This window comes from Coregonus clupeaformis, chromosome 17, assembly GCF_020615455.1.
Source record: "Coregonus clupeaformis isolate EN_2021a chromosome 17, ASM2061545v1, whole genome shotgun sequence".
Lineage (NCBI taxonomy): Eukaryota > Metazoa > Chordata > Actinopteri > Salmoniformes > Salmonidae > Coregonus > Coregonus clupeaformis.
The window spans coordinates 73,467,658-73,489,005 of NC_059208.1; the positions used below are offsets into that span (position 1 = coordinate 73,467,658).

The 21,348-nt window shown below is 44.3% G+C and overlaps 1 protein-coding gene across 3 annotated transcripts in view; it reads left to right on the forward strand.

Moving 5' to 3' along the window:
• Nucleotides 1-21,348, forward strand: part of LOC121533767 (ubiquitin carboxyl-terminal hydrolase 13-like) — a 72,824-nt gene that overhangs the window by 33,043 nt on the left and 18,433 nt on the right. For 2 of the 3 annotated variants that reach the window (XM_041839989.2, XM_041839988.2), the window contains exons 11-14: nt 8,388-8,513; nt 18,385-18,538; nt 18,885-19,059; nt 20,562-20,650. In XM_041839989.2, coding sequence (XP_041695923.1) covers nt 8,388-8,513; nt 18,385-18,538; nt 18,885-19,059; nt 20,562-20,650 — 544 coding nt within the window. The remainder of the gene's footprint in view (nt 1-8,387; nt 8,514-18,384; nt 18,539-18,884; nt 19,060-20,561; nt 20,651-21,348) is intronic. The other variant, XM_041839990.2, reaches the window with a different exon arrangement.

The window sequence follows — 21,348 nt, forward strand, 5'->3', positions numbered from 1 at the left end:
GACAGCGCACAACCCTGCCTTGTCCCTCTGTGAAGGTTAAATCGGAGCGACATTGATTGGTTAGTGAGTATTCTCGCACAGGGGTTCCTATATAAAAGCTGGATCCAATTTATGAACCCATCTCCAATATTACATTTCTGTACGACCTTGAATAGATAGGGCCACTCAACTTGGTCAAAGGCCTTTTCGGCGTCAAGAGATATAACGGCAAGGTCCACGTTAGGTAACCTCTGAGAATACATAATGTTGAAGAGGCGCCTGAGATTGAAGAATGAGTTTCTATTAGGGATAAAGCCGGTCTGGTCCGAATGGACCAATTTGCCAATTAAAGTGCTAAGCCTGTTAGCCAGAGTTTTTGCTAAAATCTTTTGGTCTGTATTAAGGAGGGATATTGGTCTGTATGACCCTACCTCTTCCGGATCTTTACCCTTCTTATGTATAACTGTAATAAACGCCTCATCCAAAGTAGATGGGAGAGCTCCATCCTCATTGGCCCGAACCAACATTTTGTGCAGGTAGGGAGAGAGCATGTTGCTGAATGTTTTATATAATTCACCAGGGTATCCATCTGGGCCCGGGGTCTTGCCACTCTTTAGAGATTTAATTGTTTCTCTAATTTCTTCAAGAGATATTTCCTTATTCAGGAAGTTAGTCTTCCTGGTTCAGGGCAGGAAGATTACAGTCCTCCAAAAAGTGTTGCATAATTAAGGGGTTAGGATCCGCTTTAGATGTATATAGAGTCTCATAAAACTGACGGAATCTGTCATTGATGTCTTTGCGGGAGGAGAGTAATTCCCCAGATGCAGATTTAACTTTGTCTGGCGAGTAATTTGTGTGGTTTGTCACCAAACTCAAAATATTTTTGCTTGGCATAGAGAAAAGATTTAGCAATTTTAGCCGAGAGGATCTGATTGTATTTACATTTTAAAGACATAATTTTTTTATGTTTCTCCATAGATGGATGTCTAGCATTCTCCCTGTCCAGTAAGTGAATTTGTCCCTCCAGTTCTACCAATTTTTTTCTGTTTTTTGCCTACTCCTGGCAGTCTGAAAGGAGATGATACAGCCTCTCAAATAAGCCTTCAGCGTTTCCCACAATAATGCTGGGGAAGTATCTTTGTTGTCGTTGGTATCAAAGAAAAATGTAATTTGGCCTTTAAGATGTTCACAGAATGTTGGTTCTGTGAGGAGCTGAGGATTCAACCTCCAGACCCTCTCATTTGGTACGATGTCACCCAATCTCAGGGAGAAGGTGAGTGGACTGTGGTCAGAGATTATAATATCATGATATCTCACATTACAGGTATAGGGGAGTAGTTTAGCATCAACCAAAAAGTAGTCAATTTGAGTATATACATTGTGAACATGAGAGTAAAAGGAGTATTCCCTACCCGTAGGATTAGAGATCCTCCATATATCAAATAAGTTAGATTTTTTTATGTAGGTATTCAAGAATTCGCTTGAATAGGAGGTAGGGGTTCGCCGGGTAGAGGATCTATCCAAATATTGGTCTAGTACACAGTTAAGGTCCCCTCCAATGACCAGATTAGTCGAGCAGTGAATTTCAAACACAGATTCAACCACAAAGACCAGGGAGGTTTTCCAATGCCTCGCAAAGAAGGGCAGATATTGTTAGATGGTCAAAATAAAAAAAGCCGACATTGAACAATCCTTTGAGCATGGTGAAGTTATTAATTGCACTTTGGATGGTGTATAAATACACCCAGTCACTACAAAGATACAGGCATCCTTCCTAACTCAGTTGCCGGACAGGAAGGAAACCGCTCAAAGATTTTAGGCAAATTGGAAACGGAATGGATCTAAGCACAGGCAAAATCCTAGAGGAAAACCTGGCTCCGTCTGCTTTCCACCAGACACTGGGAGATGAATTCAGATTTCAGCAGTACAATAACCTAAAACACACGGCCAAATCTAAACTGGAGTTGCTTACCAAGAAGACAGTGAATGTTCCTGAGTGGCCGAGTGACAGTTTTGACTTAAATTTGCTTGGAAATCTATGGCAAGACCTGAAAATGGTTGTCTAGCAATGATCAACAACCAATTTGACAGAGCTTGAAGGATTTTTAAAAGAATAATGGGCAAATGTTGCACATTTCAGGTGTGGAAAGCTCTTAGAGACTTACCCAGAAAGACTCACAGCCATAACCGCTGCCAAAGGTGCTTCTACAAAGGATTGACTCAGGGGTGTGAATACTTATGTAAATTAAATATTTCTGTATTTCGTTTTCAATACATTTGCAAACATTTCTAAAAACGTGTTTTCACTTTGTCATTATGGGGTATTATGTGTAGATGGGTGAGAAACAAAATCAATTTAATCCATTTTGAATTCAGGCTGTAACACAACAAAATGTGGAATAAGTCAAGGGGTATTAATACTTTCTGAAGGCACTGTATACAGTAAAGGCTATGAAATAAGGAACGAAAGCACTAAAAACCTATTGGGAAACAGCCTATGTTTCTTTAAGCCCCTGACTTCCCTTAGGCTTTATTAGCCACAACCGTAATTGATAGGGCAGGACTGTGGCTCTGCATTTCATCTGAGGCCACGGCTAGTTTTGGACACAGCTGAGTGGAACACCGTTGCTTGGCAGAATGGAGAAGAGAGGGGACTTCTCCTCTGTCAATATTCAGTATTGCTCATATTCTGATTAACTTGTAGTTTTGAAAATTAAAGGGTGTGTTGCATGTCTTAGAAAAATATGTTCAATATTGTAACCCAATATTTGTCCCCAATTACAGATGTCGGATCTTAATTTGCCCCCTTTTGTTGCAGGAGGAACATAATCCTGCAGCAGGAGGATTTTAATGAATATTCAATATTTAGAAGCGGTGTTTGTAGGCTATACAATAACTTAGACTGCAGGTCCACTTGGCATCAGTTCAAGTAGCCTATGTAGGCGTCATTAAAACTGTCAAATCCTGTATCTCCACCACAGCTCTTAAAGTGAAGCGTATGTCTTCACTCCTGAGGATATTTTTGTTTGTGGGTTCTTAGCCAGATGCAATCAGAGGTAAGTTGCACTTTAATATCCTTCTGCTTTTGTAATATTATATATTTCTGGAGTAAGAAGTATTTCTCAGATAAAAATCTGCTGTTTGAAATAGTGTTTTGAGGGCGAGCGCAAATCAAATGGTTAGCTTTGGCTAACTCAGAATATGACAGACAAAGTTTAATCTCCTGTTTTTAGCTCCCCATATGGTCTCTGCTTGTTGGCTAACTAGCCACCTTGTCATTGGCAGAAAGAGTGAACAGATTAATCAGATGTGTGTGGCAATAACTAACTAGCTATCACATTATGTTGTCACTAGATAAGATGGCTAAGCTAGCTAGCTGCAGTGTCAACCATGTAGCTAGCTAACGTGAGCTAGATCAACCGGTCAGTCCAGCGCAGCATACTCCCACTCATTGCTCTCTCACTCTTTGCCTGGAAACCCGACGTTCAATTTCATTGAATTCTACGTTGGGCAGTAATGAGCGTTTGAATCAGGAAAGTTTCCTCTCACGACCTCTACAAGCCAGAATGTTGAATAAAATGATATTTCTACGTACTTTACCTTTCCATGCGGTTGGTCCTTTTGAGGTAGGAATGTGAGACAGTGCATTCAGAATGTATTCAGACCCCTTCCCTTTTTCCACATTTTGCTACGTTACATCCTTTGAATGTAAAATTGATTGATGAGGAAAAAACGTAATTTAATCTATGCACAATACCCTATAATGACAAAGTGAAAACAGGTTTTTAGAAAATTAACTGAAATATCACATTTACGTAAGTATTCAGACCCTTTGCTATGATACTAGAAATTGCGATCAGGTGCATCCTGTTTCCGTTGATCATTCTTGAGATGTTTCTACAATTTGATTGGAGTCCACCTGTCGTAAATTCAATTGATTAGACATGATTTGGAAAGGCACACACCTGTCTATATAAGGTCCCACAGTTGTCAGAGCAAAAACCATGCCATGAGGTCGAAGGAATTGTCTGTAGAGCTCCGAGACAGGATTGTGTCGAGGCACAAATCTGGGGAAGGGTACCAAAAAATTTCTGCAACATTGAAGGTCCCCAAGAACACAGTGGCCTCCGTCATTCTTAAATGGAAGAAGTTTGGAACCACCAAGACTCTTCCTAGAGCTGGCCGCCCAGCCAAACTGAGCAATCGGGGGAGAAGGGCCTTGGTCAGGGAGGTAACCAAGAACCTGATGGTCACTCTGAAAGAGCTTCAGAGTTCCTCTGTGGAGATGGGAGAATCTTCCAGAAGGACAACCATCTCTGCAGCACTCCACCAATCAGGCCTTTATGGTAGAGTGGCCAAACGGAAACCACTCCTCCAGTAAAAGGCACATGACAGCCCGCTTGGAGTTTGCCAAAAGGCACCTAAAGGACTCTCAGACCCTGAGAAACAAGATTCTCTAGTCTGATGAAACCAAGATTGAACTCTTTGGCCTGAATGCCAAGCGTCACGTCTGGAGGAAACCTGGCATCATCCCTATGGTGAAGCATGGTGGTGGCAGCATCATGCTGTGGGGATGTTTTTCAGCGGCAGGGACTGGGAGACTAGTCAGCATTGAGGGAAAGATGAACGGAGCAAAGTACAGCGATTCTTGATGAAAACCTGCTCCAGAGCGCTCAGGACCTCAAACTGGGGCGAAGATTCACCTTCCAACAGGACAACGACCCTAAGCACACAGCCAAGACAATGCAGGAGTGGCTTCGGGACAAGTCTCTGAATGTCCTTCAGTGGCCCAGCTAGAGCCCAGACTTCAACGCGATCGAACATCTTTGGAGAGACCTGAAAATAGCTGTGCAGCAACGCTCCCCATCCAACCTGACAGAGCTTGAGAGGACCTGCAGAGAAGATTGTGAGAAACTCCCAAATACAGGTGTGCCAAGCTTGTAGCGTCATACCCAAGAAGACTCGAGTCTGTAATCACTGCCAAAGGTGCTTCAACAAAGTACTGAGTAAAGGGTCTGAATACTTATGTAAATTTACATTTCTGTTTTTTATTTGTAATGATTTTGCAAAGAATTCTAAAAACCAGTTTTTGCTTTGTCGTTATGGGGTATTGTTTGTAGATTGAGGGAAAAAAACAGTTTAATCCATTTCAGAATAAGGCTGTAACGTAACAATGTGGAAAAAGTAAAGGGGGCTGAATACTTTCTGAATGCACTGTATCTACAGGAAAGGTTTAATTAAACTTTCCAAAGCGCTGGTAGTGCGTTCAGATTTCTATCACTGAAGCATGCGCACAAGATAAAAATACATGCACGAGACGCATGTATCCTTGCCGAGCTCGTGCGCGTGTATATATGGTTCTGCACATGCTTTGGGTAATAGAAATCTGAACGCACTACCAGCACTTTGAAAATCCTGTGGATATATCCTGTGGATATTGTCTCACATTCCTACCGCCAAAAGGACCAACCGCATGGACAACCGGTAAAGTACGTTAAAATATCATTTTATTCGACGTTCTGGCTTTCCTAATTCGTTGGGTTTACAGGCAATCTCATTCTCTCTGTGTGTATGTCTAAATGTCATTCTGTTTTTATGACTAAGCCTATAAGCACATCTGTCAGAGTCAGTGTATCATCTCAGTAAGCTTTTTACCATGTACTAGAAGTAAAATAAAAATATTTACAGATTGTAGCGGCACAACCGAGGGGGAGGAGAATGGGTCAGCCAAGAAAAGAAAATACCCTTCAAAGTGGAAAGGAGAGGTTCGGAAGAGAAGGAGGATGGAGGGTAAATCCTACCCTGGCAGGAAAAAGCAGATTTTATGAGTTCTGTTGCAATTGATATCTGCACTGTTTTGATTATTTATTACTTAAATGATTTCTTACCTGAATACCTACCTTGATGTTTAATTCCGTGCTGAAAAGTCTGATTTGCATACTAGGAACATGATTGATAGTGACATTTCGATATTGATTATTTGACTGTTGTAACACTTACCTGATCCTACTTGAAAACATCACACTTTGTGTAAATCTGTTTAGTAAGCATTCACCATTACATGTACTTGAAATTATATTGTGAGAAATTTTAATGAATGCTATTGGAATTATACAATTAGTCCAATGTCTCGTACCATTTTACCTTTTAATTAAATTGAGCACATTGCTAGATATGAAGTGAACTTTGAATAAAATGTTTGCGTTTGGCATAAACGGTTTCTGTTGCAAAACATTTTGCAACAGAATCGGCGTAATGATTACACCCCTGTGCTGGAGGACATCTGCAAGATGGTGCTGGCAGGCTTAAATAATGTCAAATCAATTGCACTAAGTTGTTCTCATTTTTGTTTGCTTTACCATAAGGTGTAAAAAAAAATACCAAATGAAATTTGTAACTAGTACTTAAGTAGTTTTCTGACCTGATGTGTTTTTTTTTACTCTTACTTGAGTTAGTTTCTTAAGAGGGCCACTTTTACTTGAGTAAATTACATCTGTAAGTACAGATTTTCAGTACTCTGCCCACCTCTGCAAATTATACATGGCCTAACTATAAAAAGTGGGCGAGCACACACACTGGAGGAAAGTTTATCGTTCTACAGTAGGTCTACATCTGTCAAATCAAATGATGGCCCAAATCAGCTCATCAACTCAGCCAGGGAATTGTTGTCCCAAAGGCAGGACGGTAGGCAGCAAGCTTAAGTCTGCATATGAAGCCCATAGGAACACATTTGCCTTATTCTGGACAGAGAGAGAGAGAGAGCCCACTCGCTTCCCATTTCCTCTCTGCCTTAATCATGGTTGCAACCAAAGTCTTTCAAGATTTGTTCGCCCTTTGGTTGGTATCGTCATTGGAACAACTTCAATATTTTTTAATAGACTAAGGGTGATTTCTCTATTTGACAAGCATTCCGTACAATAGAAATAAAGTATTTCCTCATTTTACCACGGCAAATCTACTGTGGCAATTTACCGGACACTTCGTACTGTTATTTTATTTGTTTCCTATTTATGTTATCCAATAGTGTCTGGTATGGTCATTTCTTATCAAGATCGGGGGTGAAGTATCCCTGGACTGTCCATATTTGAAATGTGTAACTAAATCAAGTCAAAAGGGGGGATTGACTTATTTGTGCCAGAAGGACGTGGGCCGGAATCAAATCCATGCCGGCACGGTAGGCTTATATGTGTGCCCTGAAGGCAGCGGCCCTAACCGCTAGACCACCCCAGCCCAAGCCACGATTGAACTAAATTTTTACAGTTCATTTGTAACCTTAGGATACACTTCACACTTGTATGTCGAAGCCTAGTGGAGACCGATATCGATCTTTTGTTATTAAGCTATATAAAACAATGATTGTTAATGTGTATGGCTGCATTTCAGAGACATTTTTGTACATTTGAATGTTGCAGTAATAGAGCCAAGCGTTTCAGTGAGTGAGGGATAATATTATTTTGATAGCAGGCCTGATCCCATTGACTCGACTGCCGCTGCATGGAGAGAAGGAGAACTGCACATTTTCAAGGAATCACAAGGCTCATTTGAATTTTCCTGATGATCAAGTTAAGATCCGACATCTGTAACTCTGCGGAAGAACTACTTCCATTAACATGAAAATTGTGGTTGCAGTTTATAGTATAAACTGTAGATAATGTTTGAGATTATCTCTTCTTAGATGCTCCTTGTATTCTGCAATAACAACCCAATTGTGTTATGAAGTGTTGTAAATTCTTAAATATGCTCTCATTTAACAAATGTGCCATTTTGGCATTTTTCACTGCCTAGATAGCTAGCTGCTGCATATCAACTTGTCTTGCACGAGCAGTGTGAATTGTTGCTAATCCAATCTGTGCAATACAGCCCTGAATCCTCAAGTATTTAGTATACAGATTACTGACATACAGGGACTCTACACTACAGCACCTGCTGTTGTGAGATTTATGATTTAATCTCACACAGCCAATAAAGACACTCATGATTGCCTGCAGATTGACTGCTTGTTTTTGTGGGGAAAGGATCTCAAGGATAATTGCCAGCATGCTTGTTTGTTTTGGGCGCTTCATTGGTCCCAGTGTCTCATTATACATTATGCCTGGAGGCCTGTATCAGATGGTGTAGGTACAGCACAGATTAGACATTGCACCGTTGTCACTGCTCTCATAACAGAAAAATAACAAGTTGTACTTGTTTCTCCTTGGTTTTGTTACCTTTTTATTACCCTTTTCAAGTAGAGACAAATCCTAACTTGAGTAGCTCAAATCGCCTCTCAAGTTGGAAATTGGTCTCATGATATTCAGAATGTTTATTAGCAGAATATTTATTTTTCCTGAAGTCTTGTCTTGTCTTGCTGCCCCTTAGACAGGCGACAAATCATACACCGTGTGTGTGACACCTTGTTCTCATTCCAGCACCAGCCAAAGGGCATCTCTCCCAAGATGTTCAAAGCCCTGGTTAGCAATGGCCACCCCGAGTTCTCCTCCAACAGACAGCAAGATGCACACAAGTTTTTCCTGCATCTCATCAACCTGGTGGAGGTATGCATGTATGGCTTCATATGTATTTTCTATTAGTAGGAGCCAGTGGCGGCTCCTGAAAAAATTCTCAGGAGGGGCAATTTTTCTGATGATTTAGGTGACCTACACACATTTAAAAAAAGATATGTCCAGCAACAACATGAAGACAGGGGCAGCATATAAGTCAATACCAGAAGCATTTATTGACTGATCTCAAAAGTGTTGGCTTACCAGGGTTGGTGGAGCCCTCAGTTTCATCTTTGCCTCGCAGCTAACTCAAACACTCCGCAAAACTTCACACACTGGATTAGCCGGCTGAGGATGTGGCGGTTCTTGCTAATGTCGTAGTAAATATATTTGTTATAGTGAATATGGAATATGATATGTTGAGTAAAATGTTGTGCTAAGATCTATTTAGGTCAGGAGCTGGTTATAAGTTCTGTTCCTATCCAATAACAATGGACAAAAGGGTCCTATCTTGTCAGCCTTGTCAGCAGGTGGCCAAGGACAACACCCACGCCATAGGCCTCTCAGTTCTTCCAACTCACGAGTTCTTGCTCTGAGGACACACACACACACAAACACACACACACACACATCATCACTGTTAAACACACACACACACACACACATCATCACTGTTAAACACACACACACACACAAAAATCCCCTCTCTTAGGCTGAACATTTGAAGACAGAGAACCCGACTCAGAGCCAATGCAACAGTGACAGTAGCCTGCAGGGGACCTCGCCCAACTCATCAGGACCAATCAGAAGATCAGAACTACTAGATTGAACCTACTTCATTTATTGCATAAAATGTCTGCACACAATGTTTCGGGGCTCTCTTCAGATAATAATAATAATAATAATAATAATAATAATATGCCATTTAGCAGACGCTTTTATCCAAAGCGACTTACAGTCATGCGTGCATACATTTTTGTGTATGGGTGGTCCCGGGGATCGAACCCACTACCTTGGCGTTACAAGCACCATGCTCTACCAGCTGAGCTACAGAAAGTGGATACTCATGGATGCGCATTGCAATTGTAAAATGTCAACACAATTGGAGACACCACGTCATTTTTGGAGACATGTTATTGACAGTAAACTATTGTAGATGCGACTGCTAACTAACTAAAACATTTTAGCTGGCTAGCTAATCATCTTAGCTAAATGTGGGGCAAACAATTCAGTTATTTACCGTTAATTTGAGGGATTGGGGTGAAAGAAATCGAGTTACATAGTGATACTTTACGATATACTGTATTGACAATATCGCAATATTTTAGCGCTAGTTGGCTGTACCTGCACCAAAACACCATTATTGTTCCTTCATAGCTTGTTCTCAATCTTTTCACATTGGGAGCCAATTTGTTTTCAGCACTTTTATTTCCATGACTGATCAAAACTTCGTTCTCATGGCTTTCTGATCCCTCTGCAACAGACATATGGTGCGCAATAAAATCACAGTATCGAATCGCAATACGTATAGAATCATGAGACTCGCAATGCTGATGCATATATCTTATCGTGAGGTTCCTGGCAATTCCCAGCCCAAGTTCATTTGCCACAACAAATCTCTTCGCTAGCAAACGCGATGTCTTCTCCAAAACGGCAATGTGTCTCCAGCAATGTTTACTTTTTTGACGTTCTATGGCATCTCCACTTTCCAAGCATATATGACCACATGTAATATTTTGGTAAGTGATGCAAATAGTGAACTATGTAGGGCCAGGATGTAAAATATATGTAGCTGCAGCAATTTCTCTTATCTGATATGGTAAGTAATGGGGCTTAATTTATAGCTCCCTAAGAGTTTGACGAACGGGTCCGTGAACGCGATTCCAGATATATTTACCTCTGAATAAACTGCCTTTATTACACCATATCCACATCCAGTAAACTTGTGATTATCAACACTAACCTCATCGTTGTGGCGGCGGACAGCTAGCCTGTATCCCTCGTCATCCAGTTGAGTGAGTGGCAATGTCTTTTTCGTTCGTACCAATTTTTGGAAAATCCTCGGGTGTAGGACTTTCCGCCTTTAGTAGAAACCTGTTGAATTATTAAATTTGGTCTGGGAGGTCCTAATTGTTTCGTTGCCAATTTATCTTCATTTGTTCGCCGACAAAAAGGAACTTCTTTCAAACAATCCACTCTTTTCTCAGTTACGTTCATGGTTACGTAACGTATGACGAAAGCGTAAGTGCAAGCCCACAGACACCCATTGAGATTGTATTGAAGGCTCTGAAATTTGAAAAAAATAGATTTTACATGGGAGTCTATGACAGAAGTTCTGGGCGATTTTCAATCTGACTGAAATCGCCCCAAAAAGGGGGGTGGAGCCATTTGAAGCACGACTTTAGCCTGATTCGACATTTAGTGGCAGTGTGGCACTGTGGCAGATCAGACGTATAGATTACAACACTGATAACTACTGTTGCCGTGATATAATTGATTAGAAAAAAAATCCCTTCCTTTTCCCGTTTGGCAGTGCGTCGCCCATATCGCCCTATTGAACAGGCCGTCCCTGGTAGGAGCGTGTTATGGTGTACTTGTAATGATGAAAACTACTCTAAAAGGCACGTAGTGATGAATACAGTATGCCATTGTTGCAGAGGTACAGCAATTGGCAAACAAAGTCACTGGTGTTCAACAAAAGGCTCATAAGCCTAAACTGTATCTATCGGCACTGGCTTTTCAGCTTCAATGATGGCCATAATAAAAGAAGAAAAAATAGCTTTCGTGAAATGGCTATTGTAAAGCATTTTTCCGGCATGTCAATGCACCTCTGACTTGTCACACGTGGTCAATCAGGGGACCTTGGGAGAGAGGAGGTGGGACTGTATTTGACGAAACGCAGCACCCTGTCCCCAGGCCGGCAGACACACACTTGCGCTCTGAAGTGACTTTCTCAACCGGGTTAAATTTAGACCGCCCCTATCAGTTACACAGGCCAGATAATGCTTCCTATTCTGCCTGAAGTCAACACAGAAACATGCTCAGACTGGAAACCCGCCACTTTCTCTGCTCTTGCCCTTGACAAAACAATCTATCCAAAATCAGTTTACTAGACTCCGTTGCATGGCTGATTTATCTATTGTCAATGTTTTTCAACATACTGTAAGTAATTTGTGGCAGTGTTCTGAATATATAAAAACATTTTTACATGGAGCAGTAAGGTCAAGTAAAATGTAATACAGGAGCTAACAAGTCAACTTCATGTTAATATTAGTTAAAAATCAACAGTTTTCTCTTTGCTTCAGAATACCTTTTCTAATTTAAATGGGGCCCTATATTTTTACCATGAATGGTAATTGTGTATAATTTGTGGGCGTATTCAGCTGTCCTGAGTTGGTTGGACAGAGATAGGCAGACTTACAGTAGCCTTCAATCAGCAAGTTTAGCCTCGGGCCTGCCTGCCAGCCGGCCGGTTAGAATACTTCACTGGTGTTTGGAGTAGAGCTATAACCGGAGTATTTCTGTAGCCTCTTAGAATAGAAAAGCTGCTGATGTGACACTCCATACAAGCCAAATGGTTTTAATTCAAGACCCATTGCCCCATGAGTCCTCAAATAATCACAACAAACAAGTTTGTCCCCAATGACCCCCCAATAAACAACTGCGTACCTCTTTCTCTTTGAGTTGTACATGTTTTCCACCTGTCCTACTTCATTTGTCAAGCTTTAACTGTGTGTAATTGACCACATGAAAACAGGAAGCTTGGCATGGTCCCTCTTGTGATTGATATATACACTGCTCAAAAAAATAAAGGGAACACTTAAACAACACAATGTAACTCCAAGTCAATCACACTTCTGTGAAATCAAACTGTGCAAGACAATGCTAGACCTCATGTGGCTGGAGTGTGTCAGCAGTTCCTGCAAGAGGAAGGCATTGATGCTATGGACTGGCCCGCCCGTTCCCCAGACCTGAATCCAATTGAGCACATCTGGGACATCATGTCTCGCTCCATCCACCAACGCCACATTGCACCACAGACTGTCCAGGAGTTGGCGGATGCTTTAGTCCAGGTCTGGGAGGAGATCCCTCAGGAGACCATCCGCCACCTCATCAGGAGCATGCCCAGGCGTTGTAGGGAGGTCATACAGGCACGTGGAGACCACACACACTACTGAGCCTAATTTTGACTTGTTTTAAGGACATTACATCAAAGTTGGATCAGCCTGTAGTGTGGTTTTCCACTTTAATTTTGAGGGTGACTCCAAATCCAGACCTCCATGGGTTGATAAATTTGATTTCCATTGATAATTTTTGTGTGATTTTGTTATCAGCACATTCAACTATGTAAAGGAAAAAGTATTTCATAAGATTATTTCATTCATTCAGATCTAGGATGTGTTAATTTAGTGTTCCCTTAATTTTTTTGAGCAGTGTGTTGATATATACAGTGAGGGGAAAAAAGTATTTGATCCCCTGCTCTTTCTACTCTGGTTAGAGCCAGTTTGCGCTGTTCTGTGAAGGGAGTAGTACACAGCGTTGTACGAGATCTTCAGTTTCTTTGCAATTTCTCGCATGGAATAGCCTTCATTTCTCAGAACAAGAATAGACTGACGAGTTTCAGAAGAAAGTTCTTTGTTTCTGGCCATTTTGAGCCTGTAATTGAACCCACAATTGCTGATGCTCCAGATACTCAACTAGTCTCAAGAAGGCCAGTTTTATTGCTTCTTTAATCAGCACAACAGTTTTCAGCTGTGCTAACATATTTGCAAAATGGTTTTCTAATGATCAATTAGCCTTTTTAAAATGATAAACTTGGATTAGCAAACACAACGTGCCATTGGAACACAGGACTGATGGTTGCTGATAATGGGCCTCTGTACGCCTATGTAGATATTCCATTAAAATTCAGCCGTTTCCAGCTACAATAGCCATTTACAACATTTTGAACGGAAGTGTGTGTGTGTATGTATGTGTGTGTGTGTGTGTGTGTGTGTGTGTATACACACACAAACACACACACACACACACAGTGAGGGGAAAAAAAGTATTTGATCCCCTGCTGATTTTGTATGTTTGCCCACAGACAAATAAATGATCAGTCTATAATTTTAATGGTAGGTTTATTTGAACAGTGAGAGACAGAATAACAACAAAAAAATCCAGAAAAACGCATGTCAAAAATGTTATAAATTGATTTGCATTTTAATGAGGGAAATAAGTATTTGACCCCCTCTCAATCAGAAAGATTTCTGGGTCCCAGGTGTCTTTTATACAGGTAACGAGCTGAGATTAGGAGCACACTCTTAAAGGGAGTGCTCCTAATCTCAGTTTGTTACCTGTATAAAATACACCTGTCCACAGAAGCAATCAATCAATCAGATTCCAAACTCTCCACCATGGCCAAGACCAAAGAGCTCTCCAAGGATGTCAGGGACAAGATTGTAGACCTACACAAGGCTGGAATGGGCTACAAGACCATCGCCAAGCAGCTTGGTGAGAAGGTGACAACAGTTGGTGCAATTATTCGCAAATGGAAGAAACACAAAAGAACTGTCAATCTCCCTCGGCCTGGGGCTCCATGCAAGATCTCACCTCGTGGAGTTACAATGATCATGAGAACGGTGAGGAATCAGCCCAGAACTACACGGGAGGATCTTGTCAATGATCTCAAGGCAGCTGGGACCATAGTCACCAAGAAAACAATTGGTAACACACTACGCCGTGAAGGACTGAAATCCTGCAGTGCCCGCAACGTCCCCCTGCTCAAGAAAGCACATATACAGGCCCATCTGAAGTTTGCCAATGAACATCTGAATGATTCAGAGGAGAACTGGGTGAAAGTGTTGTGGTCAGATGAGACCAAAATCGAGCTCTTTGGCATCAACTCAACTCACCATGTTTGGAGGAGGAGGAATGCTGCCTATGACGCCAAGAACACCATCCCCACCGTCAAACATGGAGTTCGAAACATTATGCTTTGGGGGTGTTTTTCTGCTAAGGGGACAGGACAACTTCACCGCATCAAAGGGACGATGGACGGGGCCATGTACCGTCAAATCTTGGGTGAGAACCTCCTTCCCTCAGCCAGGGCATTGAAAATGGGTCGTGGATGGGTATTCCAGCATGACAATGACCCAAAACACCTGGCCAAGGCAACAAAGGAGTGGCTCAAGAAGAAGCACATTAAGGTCCTGGAGTTGGCCTAGCCAGGCTCCAGACCTTAATCACATAGTAAATCTCTGCAGCAGAGGTAACTCTGGGTCTTCCTTTCCTGTGGCGGTCCTCATGAGAGCTAGTTTCATCATGGCGCTTGATGGTTTTTGCGACTGCACTTGAAGAAACTTTCAAAGTTCTTGAAATGTTCCTGATTGACTGACATTCATGTCTTAAAGTGATGATGGACTGTCGTTTCTCTTTGCTTGTTTGAGCTGTTCTTGCCATAATATGCACTTTGTCTTTTACCAATTAGGGCTATCTTCTGTATACCACCCCTACCTTGTCACAACACAACTGATTGGCTCAAACACGTTAAGAAGGAAATAAATTCCACAAATTGTCACGACCGTCTGAAGAAGCGGACCAATACGCAGCGCGTGGAGTGAACATGATGACTTTATTTAATAAAGCAACCACAAAAAACAACAAATGACGATAGTGAAGTCCTCTGTAACACTGACAGAAACATGGAACAAAAACCCACAACTCCCACAAGAAAACATACAGAATAAATATGGCTCCCAATCAGAGATAACGAGCCGACAGCTGACACTCGTTACCTCCGATTGGGAGTCAATGACCAAACCTAGAAATACAACCAACAGAAAGGCAAACCTAGAAATACAACACCAAAACCCAACAAATCAAAACCCCCCTGGCTCAAATACAAAAGTCCCAGAGCCAGAGTGTCACAGTACCCCCCCCTAAAGGTGCGCACTCCGGGCGCACCAGCATACAGTCTAGGGGAGGGTCTGGGTGGGCGTCTGTCCACGGTGGCGGTTCTGGCCCAGGTCGTGGTCCCCACCCCACCTTAGTCACTATCCGCTTCCGTAGCCCCCTCCACATGACCACCCCCCAACTAAACCCCACTGGATTAAGGGGCGGCACCGGACTAAGGGGCAGCACCGGACTAAGGGGCAGCACCGGACTAAGGGACAGTACCTGACTGAGGGGCAGCACCGGACTGAGGGGCAGCACCGGACTGAATGGCGGATCCTGGCTGGCTGGCTCTGGCGGATCCTGGCTGGACGGCTCTGGCGGATCCTGGCTGGCGGACGGCTCTGGCTGATCCTGTCTGGCAGAAGGCTCTGGCTGATCCTGTCTGGCGGAAGGCTCTGGCTGATCCTGTCTGGCGGAAGGCTCTGGCTGATCCTGTCTGGCGGAAGGCTCTGGCTGATCCTGTCTGGCGGAAGGCTCTGGCTGATCCTGTCTGGCGGAAGGCTCTGGCTGATCCTGTCTGGCGGAAGGCTCTGGCTGCTCCTGTCTGGCGGAAGGCTCTGGCTGATCCTGTCTGGCGGAAGGCTCTGGCTGATCCTGTCTGGCGGAAGGCTCTGGCTGATCCTGTCTGGCGGAAGGCTCTGGCTGATCCTGTCTGGCGGAGAGCTCTAGCGGCTCCCGGTCTGGCGGACGGCTCTGAAGGCTCATGGCAGACGGGCGGCTTTGCAGGCTCAGTACAGACGGGCAGTTCAGACGGCGTTGGGCAGACGGACAGTTCAGACGGCGTTGGGCAGACGGGCAGTTCAGGCGCCGTTGGGCAGACGGGCAGTTCAGACGGCGTTGGGCAGACGGACAGTTCAGGCGCCGTTGGGCAGACGGGCAGTTCAGACGGCGTTGGGCAGACGGACAGTTCAGGCCCCGTTGGGCAGACGGCAGACTCTGGCCGTCTGAGGCGCACCGTAGGCCTGGTGCGTGGTGCCGGAACTGGAGGTACCGGGCTGAGGACACGCATCTCAGGGCTAGTGCGGGGAGAAGCAACAGGGCATGCTTGGCCCTGGGGACGCACCGTAGGCCTGATGCGTGGTGCCGGAACTGGAGGTACCGGGCTGAGGACACGCATCTCAGGGCTAGTGCGGGGAGAAGCAACAGGGCATGCTTGGCCCTGGGGACGCACCGTAGGCCTGATGCGTGGTGCCGGAACTGGAGGTACCGGGCTGAGGACACGCATCTCAGGGCTAGTGCGGGAAGCAGCAACAGGGCATGCTTGGCCCTGGGGGACGCACATAAGGCCTAGTGCGGAGAGCAGCAACAGGGCATGCTGGACCCTGGGGACGCACATAAGGCCTAGTGCGGAGAGCAGGAACAGGCCGGGCTGGGCTGGCGACGCGCACCGTATCTCTGGTGCGAGAGGCCGGAACAGGCCGGGCCGGGCTGGCGAAGCGCACCGTATCCCTGGTGCGTGGAGTAGGAACAGGCCGGGCTGGGCTGGCGACGCGCACCGTATCCCTGGTGCGTGGAGTAGGAACAGGCCGGGCTGAGCTGGCGACGCGCACCGTATCCCTGGTGCGAGTGGCCGGAACAGGCCGGGCCGGGCTGGCGAAGCGCACCCTATCCCTGGTGCGTGGAGCAGGAACAGGCCGGGCTGGGCTGGCGACGCGCACCGCATCCCTGGTGCGAGTGGCCGGAACAGGCCGGGCCGGGCTGGCGTAGCACACCGTGGACCTGGTGCTTGGAGTAGGAACAGGCCGGTCCGTACCGGGAACACACACCACTGGCCTCAACCGAGGATCAGGAACGGGCCGGACCGGACTGGCAACACACATCAGTCTTTCACGCCGTGCCACACACACTTCCCTCCCTCTACTCGCCAATGGCTCCCGTACTCCGTTAGCCTTCTCTCCTTTTCTCCCTGTGGCAGCCTCCTGCTGCCCAGCCGCCCAAGCCATGTGCCCCCCCCCAAATTTTTTTTTGGGGTTGCCTCCCGTCCTTCCGACGATGGCCCTGCTGATGCCGTTGCTCCTCTCGCCGTCGCCTCTCCACCGTCTCGTTCCATGGTCGGTGATCCATACCATCCAGGATCTCCTCCCAAGTCCAGGACCCTTTACCGTCCAACAGTTCCTCCCATGTCCAGACCCTTTGCTCCTGGACGCGCTGCTTGGTCCTTTTATGGTGGGTTTTTCTGTCACGACCGTCTGAAGAAGCGGACCAATACGCAGCGCGTGGAGTGAACATGATGACTTTATTTAATAAAGCAACCACAAAAAACAACAAATGACGATAGTGAAGTCCTCTGTAACACTGACAGAAACATGGAACAAAAACCCACAACTCCCACAAGAAAACATACAGAATAAATATGGCTCCCAATCAGAGATAACGAGCCGACAGCTGACACTCGTTACCTCCGATTGGGAGTCAATGACCAAACCTAGAAATACAACCAACAGAAAGGCAAACCTAGAAATACAACACCAAAACCCAACAAATCAAAACCCCCCTGGCTCAAATACAAAAGTCCCAGAGCCAGAGTGTCACACAAATTAACTTTTAACAAGGCACACCTGTTAATTGAAATGCATTCCAGGTGACTACCTCGTGAAGCTAGTTGAGAGAATGCCAAGAGTGTGCAAAGCTGCCATGGGTGGCTATTTGAAGAATCTCAAATATAAAATAGATTCCATGTGTGTTATTTCATAGTTTTGATGTCTTAACTATTATTCTACAATGTAGAAAATTGTAAACTTGTGGAATGAGTAGGTGTGTCCAACCTTTTGACTGGTACTGTGTATATAAAAATAATTTGATACATATTGCTACTGTTCAAACATGCATACAAGTAATGAAAGTCACAATATTCTCAATGTTCTAATTGATGGGAACAGTTACATTTCCAAACACTTTTTTAACTGGTCAATTCAATAGCATAGATGAAGAGGAAAAAAAGTATTCGGTATATTCTCAGCATCCTCCCGTGTGTCCTTCCCTCTAGAGAAACAGTGTGGGCTTGGAGAACCCCAATGATGCGTTCCGCTACCTGGTGGAGGAGCGTGTGCAGTGTTGCCAGACGCAGAAGGTGCGCTACACCCAGAAGGTGGACTACCTCATGCAGCTCCCTGCTGCCATCGAGGCCGCATCCAACAGAGGTAAGATCCCATAGGCAGCTGGCCCAGCCCCATGAGAACCAGCAGGGCTGCTGGCTCCCCCACAGCCCTCCTCTTCAAAGGGCATGGAGGATCAATATCTCTGAATGCCAAAGTGGGTTGGGAGTTTGCGTTTTAAAATGCCCAAGGCTGCATGTGTTTTTAAATGATCAGTCGTGCATACTGTGTATGGTGACACTTGGCTGAATTACCTAATTGTTGGGAAAATAAGTTATTTCAAATGTCCAATATACAATCACTAAACCCCAATCATCTGAGAGTATGACAACAGCAACAGCATTTTAGGAGGATGTTTTCTGTGTTAAATAGCTTGATGTGTGTGTGACAGAGGAGCTGATAGTGTATGAGGCCAAGCGAAACGAAGCAGAGGAGAACATGAGGGCCCCTCCAGAGCCTGTGAGGGCCCGGATCCCCTTCACAGCGTGCCTGCAGGCCTTCATGGAGCCAGAGAACGTCCCTGACTTCTGGAGCTCAGAGCTGCAGGCCAAATCAACTGGAGTCAAGTAAGCAAGGTCCTGGTCTAAGGCCTGGAAGAAAGAAAGATAGACACCCCACATTGTTGAATGCTCCCGCAGTTTCAACACTGTGTGGGGATCTATCTTTCTTTCATGACTTGACTTTTTGGATCCTGCACCCAAGTTATTTTGCACCATAATATGCCTAGCCCCCTAAGATGAAAAAACAATGTTGGTAGGCTACATGATGAATTAACTATAGGGAAAATTGACTATTTAACAGTTTTAATGCCCATACACAAATGACCAAATATGAATGTAAAGCTGATCATGTATATTGAACAAAAATATAAACACAACATGTAAAGTGTTGGTCCCATGTTTAAAGAGCTGAAATAAAAGATCCCAGAAATGTTCCATATGCACAAAAAGCTTATTCCTCTCAAATGTTGTGCACAACTTTGTTTAAGTCCCTTTTAGTGAGCATTTCTCCTTTGCCAAGATAATCCATCCACCTGACAGGTGGCATATCAAGAGCTGATTAAACAGCAGGATCATTACACAGGTGCACCTTGTGCTGGGGACAATAAAAGGTAACTCTAAAATGTGCAGTTTTGTCACACAACACAATGCCACAGATGTCTGAAGTTTTGAGGGAGCGTGCAATTGGCACGCTGACTGCAGGAATGTCCACCAGAGCTGTTGCCAGAGAATTGCATGTTAATTTCTTTACCATAAGCCGTCGTTTTAGAGAATTTGGCAGTACGTCCAACTGGCTTCACAACAGCAGACCACTTGTATGGTGTCGTGTGGGCGAGTGGTTTGCTGATGTCAACGTTGTGAACAGAGTGCCCCATGGTGGAGGTGGGGTTATGGTATGGGCAGGCATAAGCTACGGACAACAAACACAATTGCATTTTATCGATGGCAATTTGAATGCACAGACATACGGTGACGAGATCCTGAGGCCCATTGTCGTGCCATTCATCCGCCGCCATCACCTCATGTTTCAGCATGATAATGCACGGCCCCATGTTGCAAGGATCTGTACACAATTCCTGGAAGCTGAAAATGTCCCAGTTCTTCCATGGCCTGCATACTCACCAGACATGTCACCCATTGAGCATGTTTGGGATCCTCTGGATCGACGTGTACGACAGCGTGTTCCAGTTCCCGCCAATATCCAGCAACTTTGCACAGACTTTGAAGAGGAGTGGGACAACATTGCACAGGCCACTATCAACAGCCTGATCAACTTTATGCGAAGGAGATGTGTCGCGCTGCATGAGGCAAATGGTGGTCACACCAGATACCTTTTTTAAAAAAGGTTTCTACGACCAACAGATGCATATGTATTCCCAGTCATGTGAAATCCATAGATTAGGGCCTAATACATTTATTTCAATTGACTGATTTCCTTATATGAACTGTAACTCAGTTACATCTTTGAAATTGTTGCATGTTGCGTTTTATAATTTTGTATAGTATAAATGAGTGATCCATATTTATTTTTCAAGTAATTTTTCTAAATTGTAGCCCTCTCTTTCCAGGACTTCCCGTTTCGCCTCCTTCCCAGAGTATCTGGTGGTGCAAATAAAGAAATTCACATTTGGGGTGGACTGGGTTCCAAAGAAAGTAGGTGAGTAAGAGAACTGATGTCTCTCCACTAGTGTTTTGGCTTGTCTGGATCCATGATTCTTTAGTACCAAGAGGATGCTGATTTCTGTTTAACTTTGATACATGTCTATAAACATTGAAATCATATTAAGGTATAGAAGGGTCTTTAATTGAAGGCCTATAAATGCATCCTATTTTTCAGATTCTCTCTTTATCACTGGATCAATTTATTAAGTCAGTACTGTGGATCCCCAGCAGAGGGAACTGCCACATAGTGATTCACTGAGGTCCACTGACAATGCACACATACAGTGCATTTGGAAAGTATTCAGACCCTTGACTTTTTCCACATTTTGCTACATTACAGCCTTATTTTAAAATTGATTTAAATTGTTAGTTACACACAATACCCCATAATGACAGAGCAAAAATATCACATTTACATAAGTATTCAGACCCTTTACTCAGTACTTTGTTGAAGCACCTTTGGCAGTGATTACATCCTCAAGTCTTCTTGGGTATGACGCTACAAGCTTGGCACACCTGTATTTGGGGAGTTTCTCCCATTCTTCTCTGCAGATCCTCTCAAGCTCTGTCAGGTTGGTTGGGGAGCGTTGCTGCACAGCTATTTTCAGGTCTCTCCAGAGATGTTCGATCGGGTTGAAGTCCGGGCTCTGGCTGGGCCACTCGAGGACATTCAGAGACTTGTCCCGAAGACAC